General features: G+C 40.0%; 1 protein-coding gene across 1 annotated transcript; it reads left to right on the forward strand.

Moving 5' to 3' along the window:
* The first annotated feature begins 11,926 nt into the window (after nucleotides 1-11,926).
* On the forward strand, nucleotides 11,927-20,099 carry LOC128069078 (tripartite motif-containing protein 64-like). Its single transcript, XM_052662368.1, has 6 exons — nucleotides 11,927-12,337; nucleotides 12,833-12,928; nucleotides 13,859-14,089; nucleotides 14,679-14,701; nucleotides 16,046-16,143; nucleotides 19,612-20,099. The coding sequence occupies exons 1-6, from the start codon at nucleotides 11,927-11,929 to the stop codon at nucleotides 20,097-20,099; spliced, it is 1,347 nt and encodes a 448-aa protein (XP_052518328.1).
* The last annotated feature ends 811 nt before the right edge of the window (nucleotides 20,100-20,910 follow it).

Genomic DNA, 20,910 nt, shown 5'->3' on the forward strand with positions numbered 1-20,910 from the left:
AACAGGAGAAATGCCCACCAAACCAAACAAAAGAGGAAGAGATAGAGAATCTACCTGAGAAAGAATTCCAAATAATGATGGTGAAAATGATCCAAAATCTTGAAATCAAAATGGAATCACAGATAAATAGCCTGGAGACAAGGATTGAGAAGATGCAAGAAAGGTTTAACAAGGACCTAGAAGAAATAAAAAAGAGTCAATATATAATGAATAATGCAATGAATGAGATCAGAAACACTCTGGAGGCAAAAATAGTAGAATAATGGAGGCAGAAGATAGGATTAGTGAAATAGAAGATAGAATGTTAGAAATAAATGAATCAGAGAGGAAAAAATAAAAACGAATTAAAAGAAATGAGGACAATCTCAGAGACCTCCAGGACAATATGAAATGCTCCAACATTCGAATTATAGGAATCCCAGAAGAAGAAGACAATTAACAAAGAAACGCAAACTTTAAATGATACAATAGATCAGTTAGACCTAATTGATATCTATAGAACATTTCATGCCAAAAGAATGAATTTCACCATTTTCTCAAGTGCTCACGGAAACTTCTCCAGGATAGATCACATCCTGGGCCATAAATCTAACCTTGATAAATTCAAGAAAATTAAAATAATTCCAAGCATCTTTTCTGACCATAATGCATTAACATTAGATCTCAATTACAGGAGATCTATTAAAAATTCCTACATATGGAGGCTGAACAACACGCTTCTGAATAACCAACAAGTCACAGAAGAAATCAAAGAAGAAATCAAAAAAGAAATCAAAATATGCATAGAAACGGATGAAAATGAAAATACAATAACCCAAAACCTATGGGGCACTATAAAAGCAGTGCTAAGAGGAAAGTTCATAGCAATACAGGCATACCTCAAGAAACAAGAAAAAAGTCAAATAAATAACCTAACTCTACACCTAAAGCAACTAGAAAAGGAAGAATTGGAGAATCCCAGAGTTAGTAGAAGGAAAGAAATCTTAAAAATTAGGGCAGAAATAAATGCAAAAGAAACAAAAGAGACCATAGCAAAAATCAACAAAGCCAAAAGCTGGTTCTTTGGAAGGATAAATAAAATGACAGACTATTAGACAGACTCATCAAGAAACAAAGGGAGAAAAATCAAATCAATACAATTAGAAATGAAAATGGAGAGATCACAACAGACAACATAGAAATACAAAGGATCATAAGAGACTACTATCAGCAGTTGTATGCCAATAAAATGGACAACGTGGAAGAAATGGAAAAATTCTTAGAAAACTACAACTTTCCAAAACTTAACCAGGAAGAAATAGAAAATCTTAACAGACCCATCACAAGCACGGAAATTGAAACTGTAATCAGAAACCTTCCAGCAAACAAAAGCCCAGGTCCAGATGGCTTCACAGCTGAATTCTACCAAAAATTTCGAGAAGAGCTAACACCTATCCTACTCAAAGTCTTCCAGAAAATTGCAGAGGAAGGTCAACTTACAAACTCATTCTATGAGGCCACCATCACCCTAATACCAACACCTGACAAAGATGCCACAAAAAAAGAAAACTACAGGCCAATATCACTGATGAACATAGATGCAAAAATCCTTAACAAAATTCTAGCAGTCAAAATCCAACAACACATTAAAAAGATCATACACAATGACCAAGTGGGCTTTATCCCAGGGATGCAAGAATTCTTCAATATCCACAAATCAATCAATGTAATTCACCACATTAACAAATTGAAAAATAAAAGCCATATGATTATCTCAATAGATGCAGAGAAGGCCTTTGACAAAATTCAACATCCATTTATGATAAAAACTCTCCAGAAAGCAGGAATAGAAGGAACATACCTCAACATAATAAAAGCTATATATGACAAACCCACAGCAAACATTATCCTCAATGGTGAAAAATTGAAAGCATTTCCCTTAAAGTCAGGAACAAGACAAGGGTGCCCACTTTCACCACTACTATTTAACATAGTTCTGTAAGTTTTGGCCACAGCAATCAGAGCAGAAAAAGAAATAAAAGGAATCCAAATTGGAAAAGAAGAAGTAAAACTCTCACTGTTTGCAGATGACATGATCCTCTACATAGAAAACCCTAAAGACTCTACCAGAAAATTACTAGCAGCTCAGGAAGCAACAGTTAGAACTGTACATGGAACAACAGACTGGTTCCAAATAGGAAAAGGACTATGTCAAGGCTGTATACTGTCACCTTGCTTATTTAACTTCTATGCAGAGTACATCATGAGAAATGCTGGACTGGAAGAAACACAAGCTGGAATCAAGATTGCTGGGAGAAATATCAGTAACCTCAGATATGCAGATGGCACCACCCTTATGGCAGAAAGTGAAGAGGAACTAAAAAGCCTCTTGAAGAAAGTGAAAGAGAAGAGCGAAAAAGTTGGCTTAAAGCTCAACATTCAGAAAAAAAGATCATGGCATCCAGTCACATCACTTCATGGGAAATAGATGGGGAAACAGTGGAAACAGTGTCAGACTTTATTTTTTGGGGTTCCAAAATCACTGCAGATGGTGACTGCAGCCATGAAATTAAAAGACACTCCTTGGAAGAAAAGTTATGATCAACCTAGATAGTATATTCAAAAGCAGAGACATTACTTTGCTGACTAAGGTCCATCTAGTCAAGGCTATGGTTTTTCCTGTGGTCATGCATGGATGTGAGAGTTGGACTGTGAAGAAGGCTGAGCACCGAAGAATTGATGCTTTTGAACTGTGGTGTTGGAGAAGACTCTTGAGAGTCCGTTGGACTGCAAGGAGATCCAACCAGTCCATTCTGAGGGAGATCAACCGCGGGATTTCTTTGGAAGGAATGATGCTAAAGCTGAAACTCCAGTACTTTGGCCACCTCATGTGAAGAGTTGACTCATTGGAAAAGACTCTGATGCTGGGAAGGATTGGGGGCAGGAGGAGAAGGGGATGACAGGATGAGATGGCTGGATGGCATCACAGACTTGATGGACGTGAGTCTGAGTGAACTCCGGGAGTTGGTTATGGACAGCAAGGCCTGGCATGCTGCAATTCATGGGGTCACAAAGAATCAGACATGATTGAGCGACTGAACTGAACTGAATCAATAAATATAGTAAAGTTGCAGGATATAAAATCAACACACAGAAATCCCTTGCATTCCTATACACTAATAATGAGAAAGTAGAAAAAGAAATTAAGGAAACAATTCTATTCACCATTGCAACGAAAAGAATAACATACTTAGGAATATATGTACCTAAAGAAACTAAGACCTATATATAGAAAACTATAAAGCACTGGTGAAAGAAATCAATGAGGACACTAATAGATGGAGAAATATACCATGTTCATGGATTGACAGAATCAATATAGTGAAAATGAGTACATACGGAAAGCAATCTACAGATTCAATGCAATCCCTATCAAGCTACCAACGGTATTTTTCACAGAGCTAGAACAAATAATTTCACAATTTGTATGGAAATACAAAAAACCCTCGAATAGCCAAAGCAATCCTGAGAAAGAAGAATGGAACTGGAGGAATCAACCTGCCTGACTTCAGGCTCTACTACAAAGCCACAGTCATGAAGACAGTATGGTACTGGCACAAAGACAGAAATATAGATCAATGGAACAAAATAGATAGGCCAGAGATAAATCCACACACCTATGGACACCTTATCTTCGACAAAGGAGGCAAGAATATACAATGGATTAAAGATAATCTCTTTAACGAGTGGTGCTGGGAAAACTGATCAACCACTTGTAAAAGAATGAAACTAGATCACTTTCTAACACCACACACGAAAATAAACTCAAAATTGATTAAAGATCTAAATGTAAGACCAGAAACTATAAAACTCCTAGAGGAGCACATAGGCAAAACATTCTCTGACATAAATCACAGCAGGATCCTCTATCATCCACCTCCCAGAATACTGGAAATAAAAGTAAAAATTAACAAATGGGATATGATTAAAATTAAAAGCTTCTGCACAACAAAGGAAAATATAAGCAAGGTGAAAAGACAGCCTTCGGAATGGGAGAAAATAATAGCAAATGAAGCAACTGACAAACAACTAATCTCAAAAATATACAAGCAACTTATGCAGCTCAATTCCAGAAAAATAAACGACCCAATCAAAAAATGGGCCAAAGAACTAAATAGACATTTCTCCAAAGAAGACATGCAGATGGCTAGCAAACACATGAAAAGATGCTCAACATCACTCATTATCAGAGAAATGCAAATCAAGACCACAATGAGGTACCATTTCACACCAGTCAGAATGGCTGCCATCCACAAGTCTACAAGCAATAAAGGCTGGAGAGGGTGTGGAGAAAAGGGAACCCTCTTACACTGTTGGTGGGAATGCAAACTAGTATAACCACTATGGAGAACAGTGTGGAGATTCCTTAAAAAATTGCAAATAGAACTGCCTTATGACCCAGCAATCCCACTGCTGGGCATACACACCGAGGAAAACAGAATTGAGAGAGAAACATGTACCCCAATGTTCATTGCAGCACTGTTTATAATAGCCAGGACATGGAAGCAACCTAGATGTCCATCAGCAGATGAATGGATAAGAAAGCTGTGGTACATATACACAATGGAGTATTACTCAGCCATTAAAAAGAATCCATTTGAATCAGTTCTAATGAGGTGGATGAAACTGGAGCCTATTATACAGAGTGAAGTAAGCCAGAAAGAAAAACACCAATACAGTATACTAACACATATATATGGAATTTAGAAAGATGGTAATGATGACCCTGTATGTGAGACAGCAAAAGAGACACAGATGTATAGAACGGACTTTTGAACTCTGTTGGAGAGGGAGAGGGTGGGATGATTTGGGAGAATGGCATTGAAACATGTATACTATCAGGTAAGAAACGAATCGCCAGTCTATGTTCGATACAGGATACAGGATGCTTGGGGCTGGTGCACGGGGAAGTACCAGAGAGATGATATTGGGAGGGAGGTGGGAGGGGGATTCAGGATTGGGAAACTCATGCACACCCATGGTGGATTCATGTCAATGTATGGCAAAACCAATACAGTATTGTAAAGCAAAATAAAGTAAAAATAAAAAATTTTAAAAAAAGTTCTGATGAACATTTTCAGGTTAATATGTATTAGTAAACACTGATGAAGCTTGTGGCACCAAAAGATGAACTCTTGTTGGAATCCTCACTGAAGTAATTAGTCAGTCTTTGTGTCCATGTGTGGGCCTGTGACCCCGGAGCTCATTTCAGGAGCCATCACTAGGCAATGGCCAGGCTCAGCTGCTTGCTGTGAACTTGCAGCAATACACAGGTGACAACTTTCCTGCACTGTGAAAAGTAATCAGAGAAACGTAGCTATAATTTCTCTACCCTTTATAATCTCAGAATTTTTACAATATTTCCCAGTTTCTTCTGTAGATTTGCTGATCGTGCTTGAGAGTGATATATTTCCAGTCAGAACTCCCAGAAAGTCACAGCCTGTTATTTTTTTCCAGAAAGAATCTAGGTGAAGGCTCTTCTATGTGAGACAATTTTATTGTTAATAAGGATTTGACTGAACTCCCCTTTGGTTTCCAAGGTGTAAAGTTCCTAACTGTACAGGACAGCGCCCTCTCCTGGTCTCCGGCCTCTATGTCATCTAAAAGTGAAAGTCACTCAGTCCTGTGCAACTCTGCCACCCATGGACTGTATAGTCCATGGAGTTCTCCAGGCCAGAATACTGGAGTGGGTAGCCATTCCCTTCTCCAGGAGACCTTTCCAACCAAGGGATCAAACCCAAGTCTCTCACATTGCAGGAAAATTCTTTACCAGCTGAGCCACAAGGGAAGCCCAAGAATTCTGGAATGGGTAGCCTATCCCTTCTCCACCGGCTCTTCCTGAGTTAGGAATTGAACTGGGATCTCCTGCACTGCAGCTGGATTCTTTACCAACTGAGCTATCAGGGAAGCCCCATGTCATCTATGTTTTTTTTTTTCCTCCTGATGGCTCAGTGGATAAAGAATTCACATACAATGTAAGGCAAGGAACACATGAAACATAGGTTTGATCCCTGGGTCAGGAAGATCCCCTGGAGGAGGAAATGACAACCTACTCCAGTATTCTTGACTGAAAAATTCAACGGACAGAGAACCTTGGTGGGCTTCAGTCCAAAGGATCCCAAAGAGTCAGACATGACTAAGGACACATGCACTGTGCACACCAAACAAGTATTTGAGAAACTTTCTCAATTTCCTAAACCCTTCCATGGCAATAAGTTTTTAACTCCAATATATGCGATTAATTCAAACTTCTCTTACTCTAAAAAGTTGTGGTCAACATGGGAAACTATTAAGTGAAACGAAACTTGGAAATTAAGACAAAAATCTCTTAAATCTTCCCATTAAAAAGCTGTAACTTCTTAGACAAGCCGCTCATGTTAGTGGTAGGAATGGTACAGACAGGAAACTGAATGAGAGCGTGGAATTGTCAGAGGAGGAGAGGAAAGGGAGCAGCATGGTTTCAAATCTCACTCAGTTATTTTCACTCAGTTCTGCATGAAATTTTTCCTTCAGAATATTTTTATTTTCTTATTTTTTGTTTTGTTATTCTGTTTAGGTTACACACCATTGCTTTTCTCTTTATGTCTGTAACTCCACACACAATAGCTGTAGTTGGTTTTTCTCTAAGACTCCCGATACTCATTCCTTGCATATGATTTCTTACCCTCTCCATTCTATTATTCAATATGTATGCACAGTGGAAATATTGATGCTAGGTTGTGGAGTTAATGATTATTTCATTGTTTTGTACAAGATTGACTAGAAAATAATAGAAAATTTGTGAAAGAAATATTATATTGTCTGTTAAGTTTGGGCAACTATCTTTTCAGGTTTTCTTTATTATACGATGTTTGCATTCTAGTCCTCAAAACATTTTTCTATTTATTCAATGATGGACCATGATAATTCACTCAGGGAACGTTACTAGATGAGAACATTTATTTATTTTTCAATTTTTGTTGGAATATCTTTGATTTTCAAGGTTATGTTAGTTTCTCTTATACAGTCTAGTGAATCAATTATATAAATACATATATCCACTCTTTTTTATAAATGAGTTTTTTTCCTATACAGGTCATTACAGAGTATAGAATAGAATTTCCCATGCTACACAATAGATCCTTATTTCTGACAGTTTTATGCATAGGAATGGGTGTATAATCATCCAGATCTCCACATTATCCCTCCCATCCTCCACCCTGTTTCTTAGCACCTGGAACCTTAAGTTTGTTTTCTACATCTGTGTGTTTCTTTTGTAAATAACCTCATTGGTAACATTATTTTAGATTTCACATATGGTCAATATCATAAGATATTTATCTTTCTTTTTCTGACTCAGTTGCTTCTCTCTTGAGTTCACCCTGGACAGAGAACCACCCTTGGGGCCTCGCACAGGAAGAGGCGGCAGGTGGGCAGGTGCAATGCTGGGAAAACTGCAGGGTTCAGGAGCCAGCAGAGCTCCTGAGAGCCTCAATGAGGCCACAGCCCTGGAATCCACATGAACCCCCTCCGGCTCAGTGGTCCAGCACCCCCGTTTCCAACACTGACTCTCACCAAGACCTGCACATGGTGCCTGGGGATCTGAGTTCTTTTCTGACACTCAGGCCACGTCCATTGGGAGACAGTATCCTCAGGACTACCAGAGTCCGGGGCCCTGTCAGGCATTTGCAGACAAAAAGATACTGGGGTTCCCTGGAGCAACCCATTTAAGATCAGGGAATAGGGTCATTCTCCCATTGCCATGCACGTTCTCCTGACTTCCTACTGGGCCTTAGGGCTCCTGGACAGACAGAAAGCAAGATCCTTCCCAGAAACGCAGGGTCTGAGCCCTGTGGCTGTGCGGACTTGGCATCCCTCCCAGAGCCCCTGGAACAGGTGTCCAAGTGCCTCCAGCCTCACACGACCCCCTCGGGCGGGTCCCTCAGTGGTGGGGCCGGAGCCCACTGACCACCAGGACGGCCCAGGCTCTGACCCTGGCAGACCAGGCTCTCCTGAGAGACACGCTGCTCTCAGGGAAGGTAGGTCTCTGTAGAAAGAGGTGGCTGCATCAGCGATGATGCCAGAGAAAGGACAGGGTCTAGAATTGTCCTAGGACTCCAAACATCCATCTCCAGGGGGAAACCTTAACCTTGAGTCGGGGTTGGGGCTCCTTGTCTCCAGCCCTGCTGGGCAGAGAGGCCTGAGGACCTCTTTCTGCTCTCCCTCCCGCTGCAGTGGCCTTGGAATTCTGGGCTGTAGGAGTTCAAATTATGGAGCTAAAGCCTTTATATACTATTTTTGATTCAATATTTTTCTGTAGCAACACTTACATTTTTGCTAGATGTTTATTTTTTAAAAGAAAAAATTAGTAATGGTGATTTCAAAACATCACACTTGTATCATCTTCTGAAAGGCTCACATTGTGAATGGTAATTTTCTGACTGAGAATGTTATCCAAGGGAGAAAGAGAAAAACAAGGTCAATTAATGGCATTTCCATATCCTCAGAGAGAAAGTCTCTATTCAGTGAGTTAGTTCATTTTCCCTTCTCCAAGGAAAGACTGAGCACAAATGCCAGAGAGTTCAGACTGACTTCTTTAGGATGAACAAATTTATTAGTATCACTACCATGTATAGAAACACCTCCAATCACATAGAGAGAGTAAAACAAAAGCAAAAGAGGTATATTATAAACTGTGAAGTCTGATTTAATGTCAGCCTCTTGATACTTTTGGGCTTCCCAGGAGGCTCAGTAGCAAAAAAAAAAAAAAAATCTCCCTGCCAATGCAGCTGACACAGGAGATAGGGTTTGATCTCTGGGTCAGGAAGATCCCCTGGAAAAGGAAATGGCAACTTCCTCCAGTATTCTTATCGAGAAATCCCATGGACAGAGGAGCCTGGCAGGCTATATAGTCCATGGAGTCACAGAGTCAGACACAACTGAGCACGCACAAGCTCTGTTATCTTGATACTTTATGTCAGGGCTCATTATTTGTATCTTTAGTAGAAAGTTTTTCTTGTGTCCTTTTTGTTAAATGCATGGCACCTGTAGATGGCACTTTGCTATCACGTGGATATTTACTTGGGGGGTTTTCTCTACCGATTACATTTTCAAGGATCCAAAAATTTGATAGCACTTCATCAGTGAATACAGGAAACTTCAAAAAGGATGTTCCAGATAACCATGTTCACATAACTCTTGCCTTTCAGTTACTTGATATTGATCTAATATTTGATTCCATATATGATCCTTACAATTATTTGACCTAAGGCAATTTTAATCTTTTTTGTCAATTCTTCTTGATTTTACAGATAATAAATATTCTTTGTGTAATGAATAGTATATTCAGTTATAATATAGAGAAAATTAAAAACCAGCAATGGCAACTTTGGGAATATAAAATCTTACCATGTTTTCAAAAAAGAAATTATATCCAATTTAAACTTTCCTCTTTTTCTCAGACATTATTTCAATTTTCAACTCATTGAACTTAGGTAAGGCAAAGTTTGCTGCGTTTTAGAGAACAAGCGGGCTTGCTGTGATGGAACAAGCTGAGTCACTGCTACTCCTAGAAGGAAAATCACAGTCCCTTTTCTCACTAGTGGGCTTCCCAGGTGGCGCTAATGGTAAAGAACCTGCCAATGAAGGACACATAGAGCTGAGGGTTTGATCCCTTGGTTGGGAAGTTCCCCTGCAGGAAGGCATGGCAATCCACTCCAGTATTCTTACGTAGAGAATCCCACAGACGGAGGAGTCTGGTGGGCTATGGTCCCTGGGTTTTGCAGAGTCTGACTCAGCTGAAGAGACTTAGCACTCACGCATTCTCACTTGTTACTGGTGAGATTACTGGTTGCTGCAATTAGGGCTATCATATAGTTTGTGAAATGAAGATATGAAATTCAATCCTGGGGAGTTCAGATATTTCCAAACAACAAATTCTGGCTATCTTGGCCAGAGCAGTATGTGTATTTTGGGAGAGCTTGAGTACCCGGGTTGAAAAATAGAATGTGAGGGATTCATATCACTGAATGAATGCAGGCAAATTCAGAAAGGCAAGTAAATCTAGTGGGTGATAGGTCTAGATGGGTAGGTGCTATTAAAACTATAATATAGTTCATTAAATGGAGATGTGAAATTCATACTTGGATAGTTTATTCCAAAACAAAATCTTCATGAATTACAAAGGTAAATTCATGGTAAGACTTTTATCAGAGGTTGGATTGTGGCAATTGGATCAAATAGGTTTCAAACGTTTGATTCAATCATTGGCATCCTGATGTGTTTCCAACTCTGCAAAATCTAATCATGTGCACCTATACCTTTTCACAGAGTTGATAACCCTATCACTTGGAAGAAATGGTCATGGTCATTGGAAAATATAAAGCATCCACCAAAAACAAAGCTCAGTCTTCTCTGGAGCCCGGAGCTGTGGTGTTTGGAGTTGGCCGAGCTGTGAAGACTTTTGAAAGTTTCTGCCACCAGCAGTGGAGCATCTAAATCTTGAACTAAATTTGAGAGTTACCTACAGAAAAAGAGTGGAAAACTTTATTAACTACAACCAAAGGTGAGATCAGGTACAATGAAATTCTGATATGATCAGTTAAAAATAAAACTTTAATGGCAGTCTGGACACCAAAGCTAGTTGTATTTATTCTGTCAGTACTATCTATGTTTGAGCACTTCCTCCAGCATTGATTCCATGTGGGATTTTCAGAAAAGTAAGTTATTTTTACCCACTATATATCAAGTAACCTCCTTATCAAATGTGGGTAAAAATAGAAAATTAGTAAATATTGTTGAGACGATTAAAGCAGTTAATCTATAGAAAAGGATTTAATTCAATGCTGAGAAATACTAGGCGACACATATTAAGTTCTCCTATTATTGTTTTAATATTATCACGGTCATTGATGTTATCAGTCTACAAACGATTATATTCATGCTGACTATTGTTTCCTGATTATTGTGGTACCTGAACATTCACCAGTTCAAAATATGACATGCTCTGATGATATGAACCGACTTCAGGAAGATTTGCTTTCCTGAACTAGAAGTGACATTTTTTTTTTTCTTTTTGTCTTGAAAGGAGCAGTCTTGTTATTTAAGCTGGAAGCAAGCTCTGAACTCTTTAGGACATCAGATTTAAGCCAACATTGATTGTATGAAGTTTAAGTTCTTTGTAAACAAATTTATTTGTCTTTAGAAAAGCACTTCTGTCACTTTGATGACGGAAGGAACTGAGGCCATGAGGAGAGAAACAAAGGGTGTGCTAGTGTGGGTTCCAGTCAGGGAGTCATGGAAGTCGAGAGAGAGACAGACTGAGGGTCTGTGTGTGCTTCTGTCAGAATCAGCTAACAAAGTAGCTCTGAAGTCATCCGAACACTTACCCTCCATTCCAATCTTTAAGGGGCTTCCCAGATGATTCTGTGGTAAAGAGTCCACCCGCCAATGCAGAAGATGCAGGAAACGTGGGTTCAGCCACTAAGTAGGAAGATCCCTTGGAGAAGGAAAAGGCAACCCTTTCCAGGATTCTCGCCTGGGAAATCTCAAGGGCAGGCGAGCCTGGTGGGCTACAGTCTAGGTGTAGCGGTGAGTCAGACAGGACTGAGCACATGCACATTAATTTTTAAGCTTCTCCATGTATTACTAATTTTAGTATGATTGAAATCCTGGTTTGTTTTAACCAAAACCTTGCTAAAGACTCTTACTGTATTTCGTCTTTTGTATAATAGATCAAATCCAAGGTGTATACAGTCACCGTTTCTAGGTTTGTTCTGGGGAGGTAAGCAAATAGGGAAATTAGAGTTCAAGACAGGAATTTGTCTAAAGGATTTATTTTTCCTGATCAGGACAGAAGAAAAACTTTTTCTCTTACTCTCTCTTATTTCTTTCTTTAATTTTCAGAAACATGGATTCAGACACACTGCAGGTCTTCCAGAGGGAACTCACCTGCTCCATCTGCATGAACTGCTTCCTGGACCCCGTCACCATAGACTGTGGGCACAGCTTCTGCCGTCCATGTCTGAGCCTTTGCTGGGAAGAAGACCAGACCCCAAGGAGCTGCCCTGAGTGCAGGGGACTATCAGAGAGGCCCGATTTCAAAACCAATATTGTCCTCAAGAGGCTGGCTTCCCTTGCCAGACAGGCCAGAGCTGACCACGACCACAGCTCTGAGGAGCAGATCTGTGTGACACACCAGGAAGCCAAAGGCCTCTTCTGTGAGGCTGACCAGACCCTGCTCTGTGGGCCCTGCTCTGAACGCCCCGAGCACGCAGCTCACAGCCACAGTCCAATACACAGGGCTGCTGAGGAGTCCCGGGTAGGTGATGCCTCTCGAGCAGTTTGGGATCTAGAGGCTCCTAAGTCAGAGAGGAGGATGAGGATGTGATGATGGTGATGGGGGTGGAGATAGTGGAGGTGGGAGTTCTGAATGTGGATCCTCACATATAATGTGTCCTTTCAGTGTTGTTGCCCAATTATCCACACATGTGGAAATGCAGCATCCCAGGGCAGGTGGCACCAGGGCCACAGGCTTCTGATGGGAGCTTGAGGCTTTCTTACTCTGGTTATTACAGTCTGAGCCTCAGTATCATGGGACATGGATCCCATTATCTGTAAAGTTCGCCCAGTTCTCTAGTATACAGTTCTATTCCTTGATATTCAAATATTGGCATCAAATTAATGTGGAAAAGTCTGATGACAGCCTCCTAAGTCAAGGTTTCTGGGTAACTAATAAATGCCTTTGCTCAGGAATAAAGGGATTAATATTATAGTGTCATCTTCTGTGTTACTAAATCCCATGGGTATTTTGCAGGAGAAACTCCTGAAGAGAATGAGCTCTTTATGGAAAATGAGAGAAGAAATACAAATCAGTCTGAATCAGGAAGCTAAGACAACTCAGTCCTTTGAGGTAACAATAAAAATGTTCCTATTTATTTGTATAAATATTGATATAATTTTACCTTAGATTTTTTTTAGGTCAGTATAAGTTATTGTCAAAGGCTACTGGTCTCTTCCCTGGAGGAGTGGTTTCAAATGACTGATCAGTAATTGCCATTAGAACAGGCTAATATATGCTAGTTCAAAGAATGCTAGTATATTTGAAGACCAAGGCATGAAATGTATTCCAAAGCCACATTTTGAAGATTGGAATAAGCCTTTTCAGACATGGGGTATTAGACACATTGCACTAACTGTGACAGTGAAGGAGAAGAGAGGAAGAGAGTCATCCCTAGAGGGAAAATGATGGCTCAGGGGTAAAGAATCTGCCTTCAGTGCAGGAGCCACAACAGACATGGAATGCATCCCTGGGTTGGGAAGATGCCCTGGAGGAGGAAATAGCAGCCCACTCCAGTATTCCTGCCTGGAGAATCCCATGGACAGAGGAGCCTGGTGAGCTATAATCCACAAGGTCACAAAGAGTTGTGCACGACTGAAGAGAGTCAGCATGCAGGAAAAAAAAAAAAAGAAAAAAGAAAACAACAACAAACAAACATATATTCAAAATGAGGTTTACTTCATGAAAGAAGATTTAGAAGAATCAGAGAAAGGAACAAGAGAAAAACAAGACTCAGGTCAGAGAGGAAATAATTGATGGAGTAAGAACCTGGAAGAATCCTCCTTGGGAGACAGCCTGGGGTCCCTCAGATGACTTGATTTAACCAGGGAAAGAGATTAGGAATTCAGAGAAAGCATGGGCAATAAGGACCTGAAAATATTCAAGACTCTTTGATGCATGTGGCAGTTTGTCAGGAACTTCCCTGATGACACTAAGGAAATAATTTGAAGTTTTCTTTTGAATGTGAACATAAGTAATGCTTTGGATCCACTATCTGTGCAGGACTATGTGGCCTTAAGGAAGGTGATGATCAAGCTTGAATATCAGAGGATGCTTCTGTTGCTCCGGGAGGAGGAGCAACTGCATCTGGAGGCCCTGGAGCGAGAAGCCAAGGAGATTTGTGAACAACTCAAGGAGAGTGTGTTCAGAATGTCTCAGTACAGAGAAAGTCTGAAAGACATGTACAGAGAGCTGACCGAGATGTGCCACAAGCCAGACATGGAGCTGCTCCAGGTGAGAAAGGAGGGGCCAACCTCAGAGAGAGAAATGCTCTTCTAGAGGAGCTGCTGTGACACTGAAACATTACCTATCCAGGCAGATGATAACATAATCAGCAAGATTCTGTGACCAGGGGAAAGTTACTTTTCTTGGAGTAAATCTCAGTATATAACCCCCTAAACCTTGGCACTCTCTGTTATCCACTCTTCCTGAAGACTAGAGGTTCTTATTGTCATACAGGCAAGACATTTAGAACCAGTATCAATTTTAATGCAACCTATGGTTCTTTTTATGCAATTGTCTGGTTTACCTTAATTGTTATAAGTGGTGAGATCACTTCCTGAAGACAGCAGTGGGCAGTGAGTGACACTGGAAACCGAGATGTTGCTGCAACATTGTGCAGACCCTTCCTGCCCCCTTTCCTTCCTTAATGAGACCTGAGGAAGCCCATCAAGCTTTAGGTTAGGGTCTGTTATGGAGATTGCTTCTGAGTGTTACTTAGAAGAGATTTAGAAAACCATGTCTTATTATGAAACAAGAATAGGTACAGGAGATGGAAACAGAACTCTAATAATTAACATGATTTTTTATTTTTTCTTTGCAGGGCTTGGAAAATGTGCTGGAAATGTGAGTATACACTAATGATTTTTGATTTCTGAAATATTTTTGCCTTTTTGATGAAGTGGACCCACAGTTCTTGCTTGAGACCTGGATATTTATTTCAGGTCCTCTCCCATATCTAAATCCCAGGATTCAGGATCCTTTATACATAATACCATGTTATTTGCAGATAACAAATACACATGCTCCTGTATACTTTGTCATCTCTAGATAACTTTACAACATATACAGTATAAAGTAAATGCTACATAAGTCATTCCCTGGTATGTGACATTTTCAATTTCTACATTTTTGGAAGTTTCTGAAATGTTTTGTGAATTTTTTCCACTCAGAACAAAGGCAGAGGGGAAGGAAGTTTACACTGGGAATTTGGGATTGACTGGTACACACTGTATATGAAATATAGTTAGAATAGTAGCTCTGATCCTATTATAAAATAAAGGAATAAATAAGCAAATGAATAGCCCAGAATGTACAGATTGAATCCATGTGTGAATTCACAGGTACAGAACCCTAGTATATGGATTACCAACATTGTCTTTTTGGCCATTTTCTATTTTATTTCCAAAGAATTTCAAGGGTTTCTTACCCTTGGTCTCAGTAGTTTCCTTTTCATTTGACTGAAATCAACTATATCTGAAAATCTGCTGACATTCTGGGCTTTGTCCCACCCACTCAATCCATTCTCTCCAGCCTGACCACAATAAAACTTAGCAAGGGATTTTTCTGAGACATCACAGAGGAAGCACCTATCCTAGTGAACTGAAAGGTGAAAAAGGCATGAAAGAAGCATAGTCCCAGAGAGACTGTGATTTTGTTAATGCTGAGTAGCAGTGACTCAGCCTGTTCCATCACAGCAAGCCCCCTGCAGGCAGGACCTCACAGGGAGCAGCCTTCTGCTGCCCACTGCTAAGTGAGACATTCAGGACCAGGACAGCCAGGTTGGACCTGGGTCACTTTGCTTGACAGAGAAGAGTAAACATGTCTTGTCAGTGAGCACTTCTATTTAGACATGGAATGCATCCTTGATGACTACTTTGTGAGTGAACTCTCAAAGGCTTAGCCTGAATTTTTTGCTCTCTGTAAAATGCCCAGGATCTTTGAATTGATGGAATTGAGGAAGGGAATGAAGTTTAGTGAGTGCAAATTTGGAATATTGTCTGAGAAAAATGGGGAAAATGAAATTTGATGTAATTTCTATTTAGTAAAATATATGGCAACATTTCTATATTCTCAAATGAGTAGTATATATCCTGAGAACATATGGGATCCTGTGGTGAAGTCTGCTGTTTTGCAATGCTCACGTGATTAGCCATTGGTCTTGACGTGGAATCGATGTTTTTTGTACAGGACTCATTTGGCACAGATACGGAAGCCTCAGCCCATGAACCCAGAGCTCCCTTCCTGGCCTGTCTCTGGATTCCTACACATGCTGAACAACTTCAGAGGTAAGAGTCAGCCTTTTGGTGATCAGGACTACATTTCATTAGAGCTTCTTGGGAACAACCCTTCTTTCATTTTCATTGTATTTCTTTTTTGGTTATGAAGGTGGTGCATAAATTCCTGAAGTTGCTAACACCTTTTCTACCTCTATCAGTTCAGCTCAGCCGCTCAGTCTTGTCTGACTCTTTGTGATCCCATAGACTGCAGCACGCCAGGCTTCCCTGTCCATCACCAACCCCTGGAGTTTACTCAAACTCATGTCCATTGAGCCAGTGATGCCACCCAACCATTTCATCCTCTGTTGTTTCCTTCTCCTCTCGCCTTTAGTTTCTCCCAGCATCAGGGACTTTTCAAATGAGTGAGTTCATCACATCAGATGCCGAAGTATTTGAGTTTCAGCCTTAGCATCAGTCCTTCCAGTGAATATTCAGGATTGATTTCTTCTAGGATGGACTGGTTGGAACTCCTTGATGTCAAAGGGACTCTCAAGAGTCTTCTCCAACACCACAGTTCAAAAGCATCAGTTTTTCGGTGCTCATCTTTCCTTATAGTCCAACTCTCACATCCATACATGGCTACTGGAAAAACCATAGCTTTGACTAGATGGATCTTTGTTAGCAAAGTAATGACACTGGTTTTTAAAATGCTGTCTAGGTTGGTCATAAATTCTCTTCCAAGGAGCAAGCATCTTTTAATTTCATGGCTGCAGTCACCATTGGAAGTGATTTTGGACCACCCCCTCCCCCCACCAAATAGTCTATCACTTTTTCATTGTTTCCCCATCTATTTCCCATGAAGTGATGGGACCAGATGCCATGATCTTAATTTTCTGAATGTTGAGTTTTAACCCAACTTTTTCACCCTCTTCCTTCACTTTCATCAAGAGGCTCTTTAGTTCTTCTTCACTTTCTGCCATAAGGGTGGTGTCATCTGCATATCTGGGATTATTTATATTTCTCCCAACAGTCATAATTCCAGCTTGGGCTTCATACAGTCCAGCATTTCTCATGATGTACTGTGAATTTAAGTTAGATAAGCAGCATGATAATATACAGCCTTGACTTATGCCTTTCTGGATTTGGAAGCAGTCTGTTGTTCCTTGTCCACTTCTAACTGTTGTTTCTTGACCTGTATGCAGATTTCTCAGGAGACAGGTCAGGTGGTCTGGTATTCCTATCTCTTGAAGAATTTTCCACAGTTTGTTGTGATCCACACATTCAAAGGCTTTGTGTAGTCAATGAAGCAGAAATAAATGCTTTTCTGGAACTCTTTTTTTTTTTTTTCTAATGATCCAGCAGATGTTGGTAATTTGATCTCTGGTTCCTCTGGCTGTTCTAAATGCAGCATGAATATCTGGAAGTTCAGGGTTCAAGTACTGTTGAAGTCTGGGTTGGAGAATGTTGAGCATTACTTTACTAGTGTGTGAGATGAGTGCAGTTATGCAGGAGTTTGAGCATTCTTTGGCATTGCCTTTCTTTGGATTGGAATGAAAACTGACCTTTTCCAGTCCTGTGGCCACTGCGGAGTTTCCCAAATTTGCTGGCATATTGAGTGAAGTACTTACACAGCATCATCTTTTAGGATTTAAACAGCTCAACTGAAGTCCATCACTTCCACTAACTTTGTTTGTTTGTAGTGATGCTTCCTAAGGCCCACTTGACTTTGCTTTCCATGATGTCTGGATCTAGGTGAGTGATCACACCATCGATCAGATCTAATCCCCTTAATCTATTTGTAACTTCCACTGTATAGTCACAAGGGATTTGATTTAGGTCATACATGAATGGTCTAGTGGTTTTCCCTACTTTCTTCAATTTAAATCTGAATTTGGCAATAAAGATTTCATGGTCTGAGCCACACTCAACTCTAGGTCTTGTTTTTGCTGACTGTATAAAGCTTCTCCATTACTGGCTGCAAAGAATATAATCAATCTGATTTTGGTATTAACCATCTGGTGATCCATGTATAGAATATTCTCACATGTTGTTGGAAGAGGGTGTTTGCTATGACCAGTGCATTCTCTTGGCAAAACTCTATTAGCCTTTGCCCTGCTTCATTCTGTACTCCAAGGGCAAATTTGCCTGTAACTCCAGGTATTCTTTGACTTCATACTTTTGCATTCCAGTCCCCTATAATGAAAAGGACATCTTTTGGGGGTGTTAGTTCTAGAAGGTCTTGTAGGTCTTCATAGAACTGTTCAACTTCATTTTCTGTAGCATTACTGGTTGAGGCATAGACTTGTATTACTGTGATATTGAATGGCTTGCCTTGGAAATGAACAGATGATTCTTTGGTTTCGGAGACTGCATCCAAGTACTGCATCTCAGACTCTTTTGTTGCCTCTATATTCACATTATAAACAACAAGTCTGATGTGTGCCACCTGTAACTTCCTGAAAACGCAAAACCAGACACACACACACACACACACACACACACACACACACACACATATATCTGACATAGGAAGAGCAAAAGGAGAGCAACCAAGTTGTTACTGTGATTATAAAGAGACTGAATATTTAGTTCTGTGAGTGACCATCAATATGTTGTTTACTCAGTTTGTTTCACTCTTGAGCTTAAATCTATCATTGCTGCTTTTAATTTACTGTTTGGGCTTTTCTGGTGGCTCAGATGATAAAGAGTCTGCCTGCAATGCAGGAGACCCAGGTTCAAGCCCTGGATCGGGAAGATCCCTGGAGAAGGGAATGGAAATCCACTCCAGTATTCTTGCCTGGAAAATTCCATGAACAGAGGAGCCTGGTAGGCTACATATAGTCCACAGGGTTGCAAAAAGTAGAACAGGACTGAAGGTCTAACACTTTTACTTTCACTTCATTATAGCTAAATTTATTACACATTGTACAAAGAACATTTATTATTTCTAAAATTAGGGATAAAAGACAGAAAAATTGAAATGGGCTTTGGCAGAAGAATTGTAATGCTCTCAATCTCACAACAACTTTAAGACAAGTGATGCATGAACACTGTTAGTTAGAATATATTTTTTGAAGCTTCAAAATTATTCATAGATGGATTTCTATCAATTCTTTTGACCTTTGAAAATGTAATAGGTAGAGATTATATCCCGTAAGTATCCACGTGATAATAAAGTGCCATCTGCAGTTTCCATAGTATTAAGTACAAAAGACACAGGAAAAGTTTTCTAATATGAGAATAAATGTTTTTAGATGAATCCTAAAGTAAACTATGAAGAGATTGACCTAAATCAGACTTCACCCAGTTCATGATATATGTATTTTTAAAAATTTTCTCTTTCATCTGATGTATTTCTGTATGCCACAGAGATAGTAATAACTTTTATTCTTCAGAGAAGAGTCACTCTAACTCCCTTTGCTGTCTGTTTTGATTTCCTTGGAGAAGGAAAATTAAAAAGCTTATTGTGTAGAGAGCCTCTGCCTCTCAGAGACGTGGAAATTCGACTGGCTGACACAATCTCTACTCTTTCTGCAGTGAATAACGTTCTGAGTCTGATGATGACCGTTCACCACGCGACCCTCGATGACGCAAGTGTGCTGTTTGAGGATGACCGCCCCGGCGCGTCCAGACAGCCCCAGGGCGAGGCGTGTACTGTGTCCTGGGGAGCTCGGGCCTTTACCTCCGGGAGGCATTATTGGGAGCTGGATGTGGCACAATCTTCCACCTGGGTTCTGGGGGTCTGTAAAAGCGTCTTCACAAGTGACACCAGTATCAGTGTTGGTGCTGAAGAAGCATTTTTTCTCAGTTCTACAAAGGTGAACAGTCAGTATATTCTGTCCACCACCTCCCCACCCTTAGTTCACTTTGTGAAAAGGCCTCCGGGTAGGATTGGCGTGTTTTTGGATTATGACAATGGAACTGTGAGCTTCTATGATGTTTTCAGAAGTTCCCTCATATATACTTCCCTTCCTTCTGCCTTCGCCTCCCCTATGATACCTTTCCTTTGCCTTAAATCTCTGTGAATTGGCCATTTCGCTGACCATTTATTGGAGCTTCTTCTCTGGGGATATTGCTGCCCTTCACTTCATATGAGGGCACAGGATACCTGACTGTGTCCAGCAGCACATTGTTATTTAATGTAACATAGTGGTTGTATGTTTATAAAATGGCATAAATGTGTTGTATGTATAAATCTGTTAATTAAAATTTTAATAAACATTTATTATGAAATATTTCATAGAATATAGTAAATTGGTTTTCTTTTTAAAATAAGGATTATATGAAACTAAAGTTATGTACCATAAAGGTCACAACCTTTAAACTACATGATCAATGGTTTTTAGAACTATACAAAATTGTAAAACCAGAACTATCTCATTGTGGGGCATATGCATGACCTTCAAAAGGAACCAATGTCCAGTACCATTTACTTACTTTCAGCATATACCATCTCATCACACTCTTCAGCAAACTTTTCTCAACTTAGTAAGTATTTTTACTAATTGAGGGAAATTCCTGTGACATTTCATATAGTTCTTATTTTATTTCATATTATTGTTACATTCCCACTCTCCGTGCAGTACTCAGAAGAGAACACATAGAACTGTCAGGTCAATCAGTGAAGAAACACATGAATTAAATAATTCATATAGACAAAAGCCCCATAAAATCATGATGGTGTGATCACTCACCTAGAGCCAGATATCCTGGAATGTGAAGTCAAGTGGGCCTTTGGAACTATCACTACGAACAAAGCTAATGGAGGTGATGGAATTCCAGTTGAGCTGTTTCAAATCCTGAAAGATGATGCTGTGAAAGTGCTGCACTCAGTAT

Source organism: Budorcas taxicolor, chromosome 25 (genome assembly GCF_023091745.1).
Source record: "Budorcas taxicolor isolate Tak-1 chromosome 25, Takin1.1, whole genome shotgun sequence".
NCBI classification, from domain to species: domain Eukaryota; kingdom Metazoa; phylum Chordata; class Mammalia; order Artiodactyla; family Bovidae; genus Budorcas; species Budorcas taxicolor.